This window comes from Myiozetetes cayanensis, unplaced genomic scaffold (genome assembly GCF_022539395.1).
Source record: "Myiozetetes cayanensis isolate MyiCay16 unplaced genomic scaffold, myiCay2020 scf2-11, whole genome shotgun sequence".
Classification (NCBI taxonomy): Eukaryota; Metazoa; Chordata; class Aves; order Passeriformes; family Tyrannidae; genus Myiozetetes; species Myiozetetes cayanensis.
Window position 1 is genome coordinate 35,180,189 of NW_026087411.1, and position 19,198 is coordinate 35,199,386.

A 19,198-nucleotide genomic window follows, 5' to 3' on the forward strand; every position below is an offset into this window, starting at 1 on the left:
TGTTGTATGCTAGTGAGTGAACAAAGCAGAATAACAAGAAGGAAGAGCAGACAGACTACGCATCAGCTAAAATGGTAATCTTTCAAGAATGTCAGTGCTTTGTACTTTCTACAAAAATTGTATCAAGTGGAAATAATATCCCTCATTCTTCTGTTTGTCTGTCCTTAATCGGTTGTAAAGAATACATGGATGTTTGCCAGAGATATGAAGGTTAAGGTGCAATTATAATAACACATTCCTTCCCTTATATGGTTCTTTCAATCCAAGGGCATGAGAGCAATTCACAAATAATTAGTTTAGCCTTGTAACAACCATGCTATAAATCCTGGCCCAGCCACATAGTGGTCACATTCTTAAATTTAAGTATGTAAATATTCCCATGTTCAAGAAGGACTACTTACTTCATCACAGGTTTGCACTGTACACTTTAAATTCATTGTTGGATTACTGTGAATGGTACTTTCAGTAATGTTGTGAAGATAACTGCTGGACTTCCTTGAACTGATTGTATGGAAAGGGCTATGATACAATCAATGTTATTACTTCTCTTACTATAAGTCTAATTTTTTCTTTCTTTCATTTGTTCTTACTGATGTGTATGGTGACTTTTTGGTGTTTAGACTGCTGCGCTCTGGGACTCCCATGAGTTCAGTCACAGATAGCAGAACTCGTTTTAAAACTGAAAATTTTTTAAGTGTTCAGCTTAGATGTGGTCAGAGAGAGAAGAATCTGGTCCACACAGAAACTGAGTCAGTGTAGAATGTAATGAAAATAAGTGATTTATGATAAGGAATATCCAAATAAAGTGAGTGCAAGCCCCAGGTTACTTTTCCTCTATTCCAAACTCACAAAAAATCTTCTTGTAACACTGGAGGTGAAAATCTTCTGTACTGCCAAGTTCATTAGTCTTGAACTAGTCAGATATAAAAACTGTGATGTTTTTCTTTCTCATGCATGAAACATGCAGCTGTACATGAAAAAAATCCACAATGCTCTTTATGACTGTTTCGAGGAGAAAGAAAATTATTTTATTTCAAGAGAAGATTCTAATTTCATGAGAATTCTAAAAAAATCTTGGACAGCTTAAAAGAATGTGTAATTATTTAATATATAAAAAAATAGTTTTCTTTTTTTAGTACTGAGGTATTTTTTTAAGATTCATTTCCATGGGCTCTTGCCCTTGGCTGTAAGATTTGGAGGAGTATCTTAAGTAAATAATGTTTTAGCACCTAAATAAAAGTTGTTTGAATTTTTGTTGTGCATTAAAATATCGTTATAATTTGTCATCTTTCTTTTACCATTTATTGCTAAAATACTGCCTTCTTTAGACATTATTTTGCTAGATGTATACAAAACATAGTTACTTAAGCTGCCACTGTGTTCAAGTGTGTTTTCAAGAATTGTAGCAGAGTCTGAAATGATGGCAGCTTTTCTATTTTAATGCTTTGTAGCTCTTACACCGTGCTAAACAGCATTTAGAACTTGTATTTTTGTTTGATTAAATATCTTTCTTTAACTAAGACCAATAACAGAGTGGAAGCATGTTCTGGCAAGATGCCAGAATCTCTTGAGCAGTAACATGAGTCATCTACCAGACACAAATATCTATCAGCTGAAAATGCTTGACTGTGCCATGGATGCCTGTATTAACCTTGAATCCTGGGAAGAAGCACTGTGTTATGGCCTCAGGACTCTGGAACCGTACAGGTAAGAGATGTAATTCATTCAACTGGTTCCAAAGGTGGGGGAGAGCTAACTGGCTCCTTAAAAACAAAGGCTGTGCTTCGTCTCGATTCTTCTTTCTCTTTTTGTGTATATCTTGCATTGCTTTCTAGGTTAAAGAATGAGGCAGAACTCCCATTCTGCTTCATAGTCAGGCTGTGAGGAAACAGAATGATAACAAGAACTATAATAATAACTCATTATTAGGTTCTTGCTGTTTCATGTGTTCAGATGCTCCCCCATCCCTGATCAGAAGCTGACTTTCTGGTTCAGACTCCATTGACATGAGGGTATCAGTGTTTTATGCTGAGATAGATCAGACCTGAGGGACAGGTAGCAGGTTGAAATAATGTATATTCTCTGTATACTCTATACATAAAATTTACCAAAAAAAGAATTTTTAAAGTCTTGGAAAATGCAATTTCAAATGGAAATTAATGAGCTTCTGGTCCTTATTTTGGGAAGGGGCCAAAGTGGTGAAGGACTTACTTTTCTTCTCTCCTGGTCAGTACCTGTTCCTATGCTACCTGCTGGGAAGGTTTCTGAGTCTGATGGTCATTTATTGATAAGAATGGATAGTCTAGGAGATCATACATCACGTGCCAGGTTTGAAATTGATTGGAGCCTGGGGCTGTAATGCAGCTTTGGTCATCTAGTAGAGAAAGGGCAGGTGCTATCTGCTTTGGTCTGTGTTGTAAAAGCTTTAAGACTGAAATCTTTGGGTTCTGAATGGTTACATTGTTTGTAACTAAGTGTAAGCCTCTCCCAAATGTCCAGATGTAATGTCATTCACACATGAATGTTCATGCTTGGTAAGGTATTTTTTGGAGCATCCATTTCTCCTCTGGTGGTACACTGTGTAGTGTTTCAGCACAAAGTGTGATGTTGAGAAGTGTGAGGAGCATGCTAGTGCTGAACAATGTGTTCTGCTGTGAATATGAACATTTCGGATTTTACATGTTTTCCCTAATCAAATGGGGATGCCATCATCATTCAGCATTTTGCCTGAGGAAATTCCATGTGGCAGTCTGTTTCTGAATAAAACTCTGGGCTCCACTTGAGAAACGACATAGTGTTTCAGAGCTTTCACTAAAAAGTGATTATCAATAAAACCTGCAGAGGCTGTGGTACATCACAGCTGTAGAGTAGCTCTGTGTTCATAATGAGTGTTCCTTTTCACAGAGGAGGACATGAGTACCTACAAATTTTCACATTTCTGCAGGGTGAAATTCATGTCGAGCATGTCCCACTTAACCTTTTAAACATGGCTTATGTAGTACTGCAGCAGTACATGCTTCCTGCCAGCTTTCTACCATGTGGCATGCTCCAGACGAACAGAATAGTCTGCCTGTTTAAATGTTCCCTTATTAAATAAAAAACCTGAACCTCACCTTTTTTTCGTTTGGTTTGGGGTTTTTTATGACTTGTTAGCTCAGTTCTTCACAACTGAAAACTGAGTATTTTTTTCTGCAGACATTTCTGAGAGCAGAGATTACAGTGAGACCGAGTCCAATTTTACCAGATAATTTAATAAAGCTTTCTTTGTTTTGCTTGCAGAAGTGTACTGTAGTTTTCAAGCTGTTTAATGCGGCAGTTTGGAGATGAAGGAAAGGGTTCGATTGTGCATCCAATTAGTATCTCTTAAGGAATGTTATTTACATGAGATATTTGACCTTTTCTGCACCTTGAAGAGCTTGTCCTTGTTCTATCCTCATCCAAAAGCATTATTTAAAAGAGATTTTCAGTTGTTGCGTTCTCTTTATACCTTCAAGTCATCACTACAAGCTTTGACACCTGAAACAAAATCCTCAGTTTCTCATTACAACAAATTGTGCCCTAAGCAGCAGGAGAGCAAATCCTAGGAAATCTTTTGGGATACATTGAATTTCTCCTGTTGAATCAATCTACTGCTTGGCTGCTCCTGTAGTTCCATTATAGCTACCTATTTTCCTTTCCTCAGCTCTGGAAAAAGTATTCATATAACTCTCCACAGGGGAATCACCTGAGAATTCACACAGTCCATATAAATAGGAAATCATTGTTACAACTTAAAAGGCTCTGGAGATTTGGTCAAAACCACTTTTAATTTCAGGTAATGTGTTTATTGTGCATTTTTTATTTCTTTAGCAGCAGGATTAATTTCCAGTGCTGTGTGACGCATTGTATCGTAATGTATATTTTCATTATGATGGTTGCTGACTTTTTCAGAATCATCCACTTCATGCAACTGGCAGAGATAGATGGCTAAGCTACATAAAACTGATTTGTCATACTGAATACCAGCCCCTATGTTTTAGGTAGTGACATTAAGCTATGAGGAGCATTATTTAGGACCTCTGAAATGTTTTTAGAACTTCGAAAAGAAAGGGAAAGGCAGTGTCTGACAAGATGAAAAGCTGCCTTCTCTCTTTGTGCTGAACAATAGCTGTCCATTATTTGTTAAAACCTACAAAATCTCCTTTCACTGAATAGCCTAAGCCAAGCCAGGCTTTCCTTGTAAATGTCGCAGTAATAGCCTGTCTGTCCAAGATCCTTAACAAAAGTTAAGACATTTGCCTAAGTGAAAGCTGCCCCACATCATAGTCAGCACTCAGCAGCTTGCAAAAATAAACTTCCTTTCAAAAATCCTCATGAGCCTTAACCACAGAATAACAGAATATCAGGAAGAGGTGTTACATGGGTTTGTCGTGTCTCAGTTAGCACATTCACACTCTGGGCTGACTGCTGCTCATGAAGGATCAGATTCAGAGATACTGAGAAAGACAGATTTCCCTTAGGTTACCTCAGAGGAAGGACCCCAGCATTTAGCCCTTAAATTTCTGAGAAGGCACATATGTTCTGGGGATTAGGCTTGGGTTTTTTTTTCTGCCTGTCTCAAGTATTCAGTGCTTCACACTGCAGCCAGAGAATGGAAGTATGCATCTGTTATAAAACCCTACTAGATGTACTCAGCTGTTGTGACAAGAGTAATAGGAAGAAAGAAGTAACTACATGATGCCGTAGACCTATTGGATTTACCTACTGGATAAAGCCATGCCACCTCTTTGGGGTCCTGTGGCGCCAGGTCTGCTGAGATTCTGGCACAGGGAGGACAAACATGTTCATTGGTTTCTGCTCTGCACTGCTCATAATCCCCTACTGAACTTCAAGCTAATGTAGAATTCTACCGATTTTCATATGGGTTGTTTTAATTAACAACCCTTCATCTCCACTGCTGCAGCGTTAGAAGTTACTGGGGGGCTCCGACATTAACAAGAGAAAATTGCTTTTTCTTATCCCGTACACAAGAGTTGTGCAGAAGTGCTGTTCTGGCTCTTCCCCTGGCAGCCTTGCTCATCCTTCCTCCTCCATCCTCTCTCTGCTGAGTCAGCACTGGTACAGGGATTGTGCTGATGTGTCTGTTCTGCTTCTGGAGTGGGAGGGAGCTGGGTAGGTGCGAGCATCCCATATTTGTGTTACCTGTGCATCATTTGTCTGCCCTTCTACCTTCTATTCTCTTCCGGTGACAATTTGAAGTACCAGTTACTTCACCTTTTCTCAGTGACTGAGTTCTTTTAGGGAACAGGGAAAGCAATCCCAGTTTTGGATTGTTTTGCAAAGGGCTGGGTTTGAGAATAGTGGCTGGTATGTGGTATGTTCTTATTGAGTATTTTCTGAGAATATGGTTGAATTTTCATTGAGTAAATTAAACACCAGCCAGGGATTCTTGATTTAGAATTCTAATTCAATATATATGATGGACTATCGTTTCTAAGTATGTGAACTTCAATCAAAAGGCAGATTAAAAATTGAAGGTTGCTGTAGTATCCCTTCCAGGAGTCCTGATCTTGTAAAAAAACAAAAATAGCTGTAGAAACTAATATTCTTGGAACAAAATCTAAAGCTATTTTCTCTTCTTCTCTTCCAACAAAGAGGTTGATTTTCTTTCGGTCTGATTTTACCTCCTTTTTGAATGCGTTTAACCAAAAAAACCCAAAAAAAACCCAAAAAAACACCTGCTTTTACAGCTATGTGTTTTGCAATACACACATGGTATATTCAATGACTGAAAATAATTTTTTTCAATAAGTATGTATGGTTCTTTACTGAGTTTAACAGACTCCTGAGTCCTGGCTAATTCTGAGGCACTTGAATTGAATTTACATTGAAAGTTAGAGAGCCTAAAATTATCTAAAAAAGTGCACTGCAGTGATAACTAGGGCCACTGGGGGTTGCTACTGCTTAAGGGTTACAGCCTGAATTCGGCGCCAGTCGGCACCCTGGTTGTGGGAGGTCCCTTGAGGACTCGTGCCTGGCTGGCAGATTTCTAAACCTACAGACAATACTAATTCGGTGACCAAAGTTCAATGTCTTAATCATAAACCGTCAGTTGTAAACATAAATCTTACCTCTGGGATAACCTGAGAGGGAGAGAAAAACGTGAAGGTGGAGAAAGCAATTCAAAGGAAGGATGAAACAAAGAATAGAAAGAATAAAATCTACCTTCTTCACTTTGCTGAGGTTTTAGAAAATGCCCATGGCATTTAAAGTTTAGAGAAAAATATGTCAAAAGAATAAGAAAACCCAGTATAAATTAGAGAGTGTATTGTCTCTGGTTCATTGTTGGTAATTCTTCCAAAAGACAGATTTTTTCTAGCAATATTTGCACCACTTTTGGCTTAGTGTACCTATTTTATAGGTAAACAGGGAGAATGCCTGTCCCTGGGCAATATGTTTAGGAATCCCTTAAAACACTTCAGCAGCCCACTTAGGTCTTCCATTCCTTCCTACTTCCTTCCCCTTCAATCCCAACAGCCTTTTCCAAAAATGAAAAAGAAAGGTTTTATGACTCAAGTCTGGTACCTAAGTTATCTACATCCTGGTCAATCCATTTCCCACATAGGAAATGGATTTTCTGGTTTGCTGTTTGTCTGCATAGCACCATCACCTTACATTCTTTGGTTCTTTTCTAGTAGTTTTTCTTGCATCTTTCCATCAAAACTATGTGTTGTTCCCCAAAGTGATGCTGACCTGCATAATTCTCAATGACTTCTGTAAAAGCACACTCCCATAAATGCTCCATCATCTACCTTTCCTCATTTTCACATATTGTGTGTATGGGTAGAATTTCTTACTATTCTCTCCAGTCATGCCAGCTCCTTTTTCAGGTATGATTTTGATGATGCTGGTTTGCCAAATATACTCTATCACACATGAGTAGAAGTTCAGCATCATCAGTGTTAATTCAGTATATATCACATTTCTTAGGTAGGCTAAGATTTTCTTGAACAGCTCCATCACTGCAATATTTTTTCTGTCAGTGTTCATCTAGTCACTCTATATTTCTATACTGGTGCTTACTATCTTCAGTTTGAGCTTCTAGTTTCAGGTTTAGTTTTAGTTTCACCTTTCACTTATGCCAGGAGCTATTTGAATCTGAATTTTACAGATAGTGATCTCCTAGTGATGTTAGTGAACTAAATTACCAAGTTTCCCAGAGTTTCGTTTTTCTCTGACACAACTACAAGTGTTATTTCTCCATCTCTCACATAGCATTTCCAAGGTGTTTTAGACACTTCTTAAAAGAACTGTGTTCTTTCCAATGATAACTTTACCTGTAGAGATTTAATTTCTTTTCTTCACTGTAGGATCTCTTTCAGATTAAGATGTTAGACCACTCAGGAGTTCAGGCTTTATCTCAAATGAGGATTTTAGTCCTAGTCTATCTACCTACCACAACTGAAAGATTCAGTTTGGCTTTCATTTTTTGTTAGTTTGATTTTTTTTTTAACCAAAGCAGTAACAGTTGGTATTTTTGTCTTGTAATAAGGGGATCCTTTTTTTTATCTTTTTGTACATGCATGCATTGCAATTTGACTTATGCAGCCCTTACCTGAGCTTTTTTCATTAGTCTGCTTGCTATTACACACTAATTAAAGGACACACATGAATTAAATTGGAGTATTAAACATATACTAAGAAAATACAAAGCTCTCGTATACTAGCCTTCCAGTGCATGAATGAATATTACAAAGACCTGTGTGCTGTGAAAAACATGCAGCATGGTTATTCACCTGGAATGATTTTGAGAACAATTTTGGGGAATTCACAGTGTCTTTATGAATTTTGTTAAGAAGAAAAGGGTGGAGTTGATGACATACAGATTCTGAACAAAGGTTTGTTTAGAACTTGAACTAAAATGGAGTTGGGAAGTGATGTCAAGGGAACAATTAACAGGTAAAGAATAGAGACATATGAAGCATATGTGGAATTTTGGATTCCTTTGACAATAACTGAGCGTTGCTTTGCAAAAGCTATATCAGAGGCAGAAGTTATGGTGGAAAGTGAGACAAAGGGGAGGAGAATCATTAAAAACGAAAGACAAACTTACAATTCTATCTCTGATGAAAGATTAATAAGAGAGAGGTCATGCAGGAAATAGGAGCAGAGCAGTTGTAAGGAACAATGCATTTTCTGGGGGGGAGAATTAGGATGAGTGATTTTAGTCAGAAAATATCTATTTCTTTGTTTGAATAAATTGTCAATTTGAGTTGAGGAGGCACAGAGTGGAGACTTGGCAGTACTTTTAAGGAGGAAATCAATTAAGAATTTCTTGTGGTGGAGATGTGAACAGTAGTGAAAAAGGACAATTGTGGTATTTAAGCAAGAAAACAGTCTAAGCAACATTAGAGATAAAGTCTGAGAAAAGCAAAAAAGCAGTATTTTTTTCTACTGAAAAATCAGAAAAGTTACTGAAAAGGAAAAACACAGTCATAAGGAAGAGAAGAGGAAAGAAGCAGGAAATAAGGAGAGCAAAGAAATTGAATAACATACGTTTGTTTAAAGGGGGAATCAATGAGATTGGCCAGGGAGAGCGAGTGATGTAAAGACAGTGCTTTGAAGGGGCCATGAAGACCCTGAAAACTGAAGTATTGTCAAATAAGAACTGTGCCAAGGAAATAATAAATTCCAAGTGAGATGATCCATCCAGCAGGGAAACCAGAGAGTGAAGATGAGAGAAGATCTGTAGTAAAATAGGTGATGCTGAGCAAAGCTGAAATTTCCCAGACATATACTGACAGCAAAGGAAAAGAAAGAACATGCAGATAAGAGGAAAAGGTAAGTTACTGCAGTGAGCAAATCCTAGAGACCACACATATGCTGATGTGATGGTAGCCTACAAGCTCACCTGATCCTGAATTTACCAGTTACTGAGTAAAAGGGCTAAAATGTAATGGAAGATCTTATTAGGAATGCATCACTCAGATGTCCCTGAAAACCGGAAATATCTTTATTTTCAGTTTCTATTTTTACTGAGCTTGTGCATAATTTTACCTTGGTTAACAGATTTATACATACTCCTATCCAACATATCAAATCTCTGTGAACTATATTTATCTTGACTTGGTCAGGGTTTGTTAGCCAGTTTTCCTTAACCTCATATAACCAGAAAATCCAGTCCTTCTATAAGAGAACATTGGAGGTATCAAAACTAATTGTAAATTGTCTAATCTTGGTATGAGAAATGACACAGCCACATTAGGATAGCACTCTGCCTCATATAATTAGCAGTAGAATTGTGCCACGGAGGGCTACTCAAGGAAATGCTGAGAATATTGACTGCCACATAAGCACTAGTTGTGCTACCTCATAAATACAATAGTTCCTGGCCTTCAGAAATTTAGTCAATTGCTAATCCTCTCCTTACTTATCTGTACAACATCTAATATTGAATTATGCAATTTTGAGTGAGAGTTCACGTTGTGTTGTGACCCTGTGGTCACCAGTAAAATCCTTCTGCATGTATTCCCTTGGCTGCCACCAAAGGTGCTCCTTCCTTCCTTCCTACTCTGATTTTCTATTAGAAATTCTATCTGCTTTAGGCCAGAATCCCAAACACTGTCTGTTGGTATCTAATCCTGAGATGTTTGTCAACCTTCAGACAAACCAGTTCCATGGTTAATCAGTGCTTCTCCTCTCCCAGGTGACCCTCTCTTCCCCTGGGTATACTGGAACCTCTTTCCTCTGGTTCAGTTTGTCATTTCATCATCAGGCAAGACACAGAAACCTGAATCACCTTTACTATGGTGAATTTGAAGATGAAAGTAAGAAGGAAGAAACAAAAAGAAATGATCGTTTGTAGGGAGCTGAAAAAAGATGGTAGCTGATTAGAAGTACTGGAAGGCTAACAAAAGACAGGCTATAGCACTGAGAAAAAAAAAAGGCTCAGAGAAATAGAAAGAAGCTGCCCAAAGGGCCACAAAAACTGACAAAAGTGAGAGCAAGATAAATATATCAAAGAGGAAAAACTCACTCTCGGAAAATGCTGTGATTCTACTAATTAATAATAAAAAAATATGTGTTTTACAACCAAATAGTCATCTTGGAGGAAAACTGAGGTGTGCAAGGCACACGTGACCAGTAAAGGGAGAGAGTATAGGTATAGGGTATAGGCAACTAAGGAGCAATGCCAAGAAGCCTAGAAATATCAAAATTAAGTAAGGAAAACCTTTTTTTTTTACTTCTCCCCATCATCACAAAAGATAAAACAGAGAGAGGGCAAAGAAAAAAGGATACTGCCACAGTTGCAAAAACTTTGCTAAGAGGAAAATCAGCTTTTTCTAGGCATTCAGTGTGCTCTTGGAAAATATGGCTGATGGGCTACCAGAAGGGAAGATAAAGTTCTGGAATCAAAGTGTGCTCATTACAACAACATCATGAATTCATTTTATATTAATTCAGGTATGTTGAGTAATGCACACCAAGGATTCAACGTACTTTCAAGGCTGGCCAGCACTTCAGAAGTCTTCTGAAAACTGGCAAAAGTGACAACCAACAAGTAGAAGCATCCTGAACGAGGTCTTTCTACTCAAATCATTGTTGATGAACTAGAAAAGAGAAAGAGAAAATATTTTCATGCAGTAGTGTGCTTGGCAAACTTTAAAAAATGGAATTAGATCCTACATTGCTGCAAAACAAAAGTTTCAGTATATACAGTCATAAAAAGGAAAAAATATTTAGGATGTTAATTTTCTCAACATATGGGGAATTTGCAATATTTACTATAAGTGTTTTGTGGAGAACTTTGCTTTAGACAGTAGCACAAAGTAGCTGTTTTTCACATGTGTATGTAAATACTATTGGAGACCTTGCTGAGGAAGAATGGGAAATTGCTGCATGTTGCAATTTGAGGTGTTCTGAAACACAGACATTGTGTCCTGTGAAACACAGTGTAACTTCTCAAAACTTGCAAAACAATCACACAAAGTAACTTATGACCAGTGGAATGCCCTACTAGTTAGTTGCTTGCTCTCATGACAGTAGCCAAAGCTAAGTTGTTTCAGATATTTGTCTCAATACTGCACTGTCATAAGGTCTTTTATTTTTTAAGGGATTTCAAAATGTGTGACCAAGTTGGGTAATATTGTCTCTACCAATTCAACATCTCAGAATTTTGAGATGAAAACCAGGTTTACATGCTAACAGTAAGATAACATCCTGAATGCATATTCAAGCTTTATCTGTTGCTACCTGTCTGGATTCAGTTCATCTGCGTATTGTCTTGCTGGCAAGTTTGCAGTGCAAATGAGCTCTACCAATGCTGGATATTTATCAAGAAATGCCATCATATTGTGCAAGGCTGCTTGTGCAAGTAGAGAGAAAAACAGAGGTGGGGGGAATGCATTTTCCATGTAAGAGAGCATCGACATAATCTGTGACACAAATAAAAAGTGTATTGACTTTAACTAAAATTGTTAATTTCATTAAGTACCCCATGCTTTCATTCCCCTGCCTTGCTCTGAGACCAGCATTGTGCCAGGGAAGTACTCCTGCCTTCTGATACATTGAGGAGAACAAGAAAGTACAGTGGTTAACCTTTGATGTGTTAAACTGTGTCAGTCAAAGAACAACCAGCTCCAAGTATTGCAGCAGGACAGGATTTTTCCCGTCCCATTTGCAGGGGTGAGGATCGTCACTGTGCTTGATCTTTGCATTTGAAAAACACGAGGGTAGAGAGCATTTACTGCATCCAGTGACACTAAGAAAAACCCCCAGCAGAGTTGTACTCAGACGATGCTAAGCTAAGCAAGGGAAGAGTGACAACAAAGTTGCTCATAAATCAAAAGGACACACCTCCATGAAAATCAGAGATGGCTTGTGGATTCCAATTTCACCATGGCACCCAGCAGCATACAATTCAATGGCAAAAGCCCTTCACTGGGGGTCAGTCTTTTCTCCCAGGCAGCAAGTGTCAGGACTAGAGGAACAGACCTCAAGTTGCACCAGGGGAGGTTTAGGTTGGATATTAGGAAAAATTTCCTCACTGAAAGCAATAGGCTGCCCAGGGAAGCAGTGGAATAACTGTCCATGGAAGTATTCAGAACGTGTGTGGATGTAGCATTTGTGGATATGGTTTATTGGTGCACACAATAGTTCTGGGTTAACAGTTTGTGATCTTAGAGGTCTTTTCCAACTTTTATGGTTCTAAGATTCACTGTCAGTGATAATGGTGTGGTGTACATAATGGGGGATCGGTCTGCTTAGGGAGCAAAGTACTGTGTTTTCTTCCATAAAAATCTATTTCAAAGATCAGAACTTGATAAATATTTACCAGGTTGAATGTGGAAGAAAATTTACAATTTCTCTTCTATTTACCCCTTCCTTTTTGTGTCCTGTATTTAAGCATAAAAACAGCTGAAGCTCTTGACTGCTCTGAACTATTTGTATTTGGCTTACATCAAGTAAGGATGCAAAGGATTTTCCATGAAATTTCACCTTTCTCCCAAGCACAGATGCAGATATTCATAGTGTATGTTCACATTTTGCATATACTCATGTGAGTTCCTCTTGCTGTCACTGCTTCCTAACCAGGTAAATTCACAATTAACTGAGTTGTTGATATATTTAGAAAGTTGGGTTGTATTTTTCTTCAGGTTTTGTTTGCTATTGTTTTTTGTATCTGCTTCTTATTTCCTGTCTTTGCAGTCATTTTATCAATATTTCTTTGTAATGGATTCAAGCCAATATACACTTAAGCCACACAAGTTACCTTCCAGTAAACAGCACAGTCCTTAGGCCGTTTCTGCACACTCCTCAGGTGGCTCATCCCTAGTCCACAGGGCCACCCTTTGGCAAATTTCTGCTTGCTTTTGTTTAACTGAGGTTGACAAAAGTAATTTGATTTCCAGAGTCTTTGGCAGTGCCAGTGACAGAGATAGCTTATATAGAGATACCTTAGCCTATTCCTGAAACAGAGTTGGTGTGTTGTATTCAAGACCATAACACTACCCCAACTTGTGATTAAGTGCTTAGTGAGTTCCATTTCCTTATAAGAACATGTGTAAGAACCCAAGAATGTATGCCACAAGTGAACTAAGCATTAATCTGTCAGCAGCTTAAGTGTGTTTGGGATAGTGCAATGGAAATATGTGGTAAAGTGACACAGTGTTTGTTCTCTGGGAAGCACTTAAGAGCAGATGGAACCTGTAAAATAGATTGATTTGTGAAAGCATGCAGCTTCTATCAGATTTGTTTGATGCTTACTTGTTTTAACCCAAATAAACACAGGCCACATATGCTCGAATTTCCAGTAAGGTGCTGGTAGCTAAATGTGAGGAACCCAACATTAATAGGTGCACAGAAATTCATCAAGAAGGAACTTTTGTTTAAAAGGCATGCTTCTCTCCTAAAATAATGAGATGGGTAAAAATCACTGTATCACTGAGGATTTATCTTAAAGAACCACAAAAAAAAATCAGATTAAGGATTCTACAACAACATAAAGAGTAAGATGCTGGAGTCTCATTACTGTTCAATGGAAAATTAAGTCCATAGCAGGAATGTCTTAAAATTCTAGTATAAATCAATAGCATCTATAAAAATGAGGTAGAGTTGTATGGAAATTAAATAAAAATCTGTAACATTTAATTAAAAAAATGTTAAGCATCCTACAGATCTGTTGAAGCGTACTGTAAAATTCTGCAGACAATGGATATGGTTGTAAGTTGAATTCCACTAGGGTATGTATGTAAGGAAAACATTACATTTGTACCCTTAAAGGTGACTTTCTGATCTACACCATTTGCTAATCTGAAGAAATAATAAACCCCATGTCAAAGCTATCACCGTAGTCACTACTTCAAGGATTTTGAGTTGTGTGCCATTGTGACAGTGACAATTTAGTTTTTCTGTTCCAAAATTTGCACCAAGTTGAACATTGGCATGGAATTTTCAGGCAGCCTGCATTGACGTTTATCCTATTGTATTATACTGAATTAAATCAGCTTAATAAGTGAATCAAAAGAAAGGCTAGATTTTTAGAAGCTTGGGGTTTTTTCCAATTTTGAAAGCAAGCAAATCAATGTGTCTCCCAAAATTAAAAAAGGATATAGATTTCTATTGCCTTGCCTTCTGTGTAGTGCAGAATTTCTGTACCTGTAGCAAAGATCTTGTTTCAGCTGATTGCGAGAAATTTGCCTGGAGTGAGCAGAGTAAGAAATAATATTAAAAATGGAAATATAATTCTACTCTTGTGAATTATGTGTGCTGGAGTCTTCAGTTAATTTTAAAACTATATTTTACATGTTCTTCAGGGTATGGTATATAATATCCTATTGGGTTAGTTTGCTGTTGGTAGTAGGACACATCCTCAGTATGCTTCTGAAAGGCTCACTAAATGTCATACCTTTTCAAACCTAAGTGAATCTTGACTACGCAGAGCATGGAAAAGCCTGTATAGCTGCAGAAAAAAAAACATACCCAAACCCTTAATTTTCCCCAGGAGTAGTGTGTCATGCATCTTCTTTTCACTCAGAGCACTGGAGAGCAGAATGGCGAGGGTCAGGGATACGCTGAAAGATTGCCATACGTTGCCCCAGTAAGAGCTCAGTCTTGCAGCAACCACTAAGAAATGAAAGACATTTCAGTGTCAATGAGGCTTCTATGACTGTGTTTTCTGTGTCTTTGCTTGTTGGTGCTATCTAGAAACTTGCATAAAGACAGAGATGTCGAGCGTATGAAGTTCCTACAAGTCTGTAGAAAATAAGAGGCCATGTACAGAGTGCCTATAAAGAGAGAAGTTAAGCTCGTGTTCGAGTGTATTAGTAGACACCAAAATGTCCACATAGCAAAAAGCAGTTTTAATGTCCTGATGGAGGGGAAAAAGCTTCACACCTATCTTATTATGGTAGCATAGAACAACCACGAATCACAAGGAGTTTGATAAATTTAGGTGCTCCTACAACTAGTTGAATGTTGTCATTCTGCTGCTCACCTCAGTGGCACTGCTATGGACAGAAGATAAACCCCTTCTCACCCCTATTGGGGAAAGAAAGAAGGTAAAATGAACATGAAAGAGAGGCATAAATAGCAGCCAGTGTATTTGTTTCTGCTGAGGCCCATATTCCTTTTAGAAATGATGTCATCAGAGCTCAACATCTGCAGTTTACGAGCATAGCGCTCTCTGATATTGTATCTCAATGAATGCTTTAGAATTTGCTCAGTGTCAGTGAAAACATTTGCTTTCCTGCCTACTTTTTGTGCTACAGAATTGTTGATTTGGTATGTTATAATTATTTTGTTTTATTTTTAATGTATAGAGCAAAAAAATTTACCAGGGTAAAAATAGGGCAAAAACGTTAAAAACAAGGAAAATCTTGAATCCTGTCTGCGGCTTCAGTGTTACTTGAAGTTTATGTGAAAGAAAAAGTCACTGCCTACACAGCCGTTCTTAGTACAATACCTGGATGAGGTTGAGAGGTTTTGTCAAGTCTGCATTCTTTTATACATCAAAGTCAACACAGTCTTTGGTTAGTGTTTTTGGAACAAATTCAAAGCCATCAAGTGGAATACTTGGCACTGTTGTAGTTATTGGCAAAGTTCTCCTGTCTTCCTTAAAGCTGGAGTTTCATCTTCTGTGCTGGTTCTAGATCAGTCAGCTGTCAATGGCTTATGGATGAGTCATGCACAAGAGTCCCCTGAATCTTCAGAGATGTCAAGTCTCACGTGCTGGGTAGGAAATTTGGTCTTCTGATCTTTCTGTGTCTGTTGCACCTGACAATAAGGATCCCTGGGAAAAGTTAGCTGGAATAATTTATTGCTAGATGATTCATTATCCAGGAGCAATGCAGTGACAGGTCTTCCTCTCTTATGTGCCTGGAAGTGCAGTCAGTCACACGCTCATACACTTGTCATCCAATGCTTGGAATCTTGTGTGTGTGATTCCTGTAGTGTGTTTCTTTTCCTCAGTTCTTTATGGATTAGTACACTTTCATAAATTCAAGACCTGATTCCTTTCACATACATAATTTTTAAATTAGCAAACTCCTCTGGAAGAGAGCTGCACGTATGACTTTTGTTCACTGTAGGAGGTTTTGTTGCAATGTGTTGACAGATGTTTCTATTTCCCCCTGAGTTCAGTGAAGCATCATCTGCTCTTTAATTTCAGTGTAGCCATGTTTTGCAATTTTACTTTATTCTCAGTAGTTGAAGACACCTGCTTTTCACAGTCTGATGGAGATTGCAAATTCTTTTATTATGTAACCCAGACAAAACAGTGACTTAGAAACCAGAGAAGGTTTCATGAGGTATCATTAGATTGCTCTTCGCTGTGTAATGCACCTTCTTATGCTGAGCAAAAGAATTTTGGATAATGAAAAAAATCGCCATTATTATCAAGCTGGGGGGTTTTTAGTTATTGCTCTTTAATTTTACATAAGTAATAAAAACTACTGAATGCAAGGTCATGGAAATAATAGGTGAACTTACAATTAAGACTTTTGAAACTATCCAGCTACAATGCTTTCATCTTCTTGAAAAGCACACTGCATTGTAGGAGTTTGTCACAAATTATGACAGTCCTTAGTAGGCTGGTATTTATGTACTTAACATTACTCAGAAACTTTTTTTTACAGGGAGTATATATGGGGCCAAAACATCCCAAGATTTTGTATCCATTGTTGTAAAGATTGATATTTGCATGACTGCCATTTTTTTCTTTACTATTTCACAGCGCTTTTTTTCAGTGGCTTCAGTATAGTGTCTTTTTAGTTCAAAATATTTTCAAAAATAAAACAAAGATAGGTGGGTGGATCAGAGGGGCCAGAGGCAATGATGCTATTTAACTTGGAGTAATAGAAAAATGAAGTCAGTGTGTAGCTAGTGAGAATAAATCCAGCCTCTGACTGATGCTGGTAATTTGTTGTTTGTGGAAGTGTTGGGTATAGCTCATCTCAATCTGAAGGAGCAAGCCCTGATTTATGTACTCCTTTTTTTTAATAGCTTTGTTCCATCTCCAGTGTGAAAATATCTCCAATTTTGTATATGGTCTGCCTTTTGTGTCAGTGCATGTTGCCCTGTTTCATGCAACCTCTGCATGCCTTTTGTCCAAGCTGTCACTGACCTTTAACTTTTTGCTGATAGAAATCATAGCAGTGACCAGAGTCAAGGGATATTTATGTAAGATATATCCAACCTTCTGTGTCTAATAAGAATACTGCATTATTTCAGAAAAAATATTAATTAAATAGACCTACTTTATAGAATGTTGTCTGGTTTCTTCTCCTCCTGAAGATAGCTTGCTAATAACAGTCACTCAGGAGATCTGGTTTTCTTCTCTGTGTTTAAATGTTTGCTTTCTGTAAGCCACAGATTTTCCTGAAGTGCTATCCATAAATGTACAAGCATACGGAAAAGTTTGCTGTGGACTGTTATCAACACTGGGATAACTTCTGGCTGTAAAAAGCTCCAGGCAGTGGTATGTTAGCTCTAAAGGAAAAAATACTACCATGCCAATGCTCAACAACTGAGTTGTTAACTGGCCTCCAGAACTAAGGAAGCTGTTTTCCATTACATTTTTTTCTCTGGTTGCCTGGCTGACTTTTTAGGCTGATTGACTGAATGATAGCTATGCTGCAGTGTTCATGTAGTGCTTATTACACATTAGAGATTCTCTAGAATTCTATATGGGCATAATGGATTTTATAGTACACAAACCAGAGTTTCCCAGGAGCGGAGAATTTATAACTTTTCTCCTGTGTGTATTGCATCTTATCTATCTCAGGGCAAAGCTCACAATTTTTTACCTTGGGGAATGGAGCTTTGGTAGCTTTATCTTCTGCTATCTTGGTTTTTTAGATTACTAAAACACCTTTGAGATTTCTACTTCAGTGCCAGATTTAAGTAAAATTGACCAATGGATTCAGAAGTTACTAGAGAAGAACAGGCAGACAGATGATGGCTCCATAAATCTTGTTATCAGGCTGAAAAAGGGATTCTTCTCCCTAGCTGTCACAGAAGATAAAGCCAGCAGGTCAAGGAAGGACAGGCTAACAAGGACAGAGTATGACCAGGACATCAGTTCTTTCCAGCCTTAGACACTCTGACTACTGGTGGGAGTGAGTGACATGTTCCCAGTCCTCACATAATCTAGGCATTATCCAGGAACTGTGACAAGGAGGAGTTCTAATGAGGGATTTGCTGATATCTAACAAAAGAGTTTTATGGATGCATATAGGAAACTTCTTCCAGGTATGAAGGGCGGCTTGAGAGAAAGTATAGCAGGGAAAATTTGAGAGTTTAAACTTGGTGCAGGGGGTGTGCTTGTTTCTCCTGTTAGTGGAGTTGAGCAATGACAATTGAACATCTCAGTTTGTAAGGTACCCTAGCACTGATTAGATAGCTTTAGCTAATCAGTCTACTGATTGCAGTGGAGCATCAACTTCTTTTTGCAAAGGCAGTTTTGGCAGCTGTCAAATCTGCAGGAGTTACTCTCTTTCCCACATGGCATTGTACTCACTTTTCCTATCTCACATAACACCAAATACTATTTTCCTATTTCCCCACATTCCTACACATCTCAGGATACCTTCCCACCCCTACCAACTCAGCTGTAGGTGTGTATTTCCTTTTCCAATACCAACCTTTGTCTCTTAGAAGGCAAGCTACAAATGACAAGCAGCGGCACAGGATTTTCCTCCTGTATTTGCCCCAAAATACTATCACCATTTCCACTATGCAGATGATGTCCTTCTGCAGATGCTTTCCCACCATTTAAAACTTAGATATTTAAATCAAGGGGAGAACCTTGCATAACCCTAAGCAATCCTCAAGGTACCACATCCTGGGAATTGCTACATTAGGATACATCACAGTCTTGCATTTTGTAGTTCCCAGTAATGATTTTTCAGCAGCTGAATGTGCCACTCCTACACAATGTAATTCAGCTTAGCCAGAGGTTACTGGCCTCTGTCACTGATATTAAAATTGGGCCTGAACAGAGCAAATTATTAGTAGAGCTGAGAAAGCAAAAAAAAATGACAAATTTGTTTCCCAAAATTACTTCCTCCTTTGCCTTCAGAACAATGTGCAGCTTTCTCAGATTTATTTTTAGTGGAATTCTTCAAATAAGTGTTTTTTAGACTATTTTAGAATATTTTACTATGTGACTGTATTGTGAACCTTTAAAATTCAATGCTTAGTTTTTATCCCTCAAGTGAAA

General features: G+C 38.0%; 1 protein-coding gene across 5 annotated transcripts in view; it reads left to right on the top strand.

Moving 5' to 3' along the window:
- Positions 1-19,198, top strand: part of SMYD3 (SET and MYND domain containing 3) — a 392,669-nt gene that overhangs the window by 342,687 nt on the left and 30,784 nt on the right. For all 5 annotated transcript variants that reach the window (XM_050315257.1, XM_050315262.1, XM_050315260.1 and 2 more), the window contains one exon: positions 1,533-1,707. In XM_050315257.1, the coding sequence (XP_050171214.1) occupies positions 1,533-1,707 (175 nt within the window). The remainder of the gene's footprint in view (positions 1-1,532; positions 1,708-19,198) is intronic.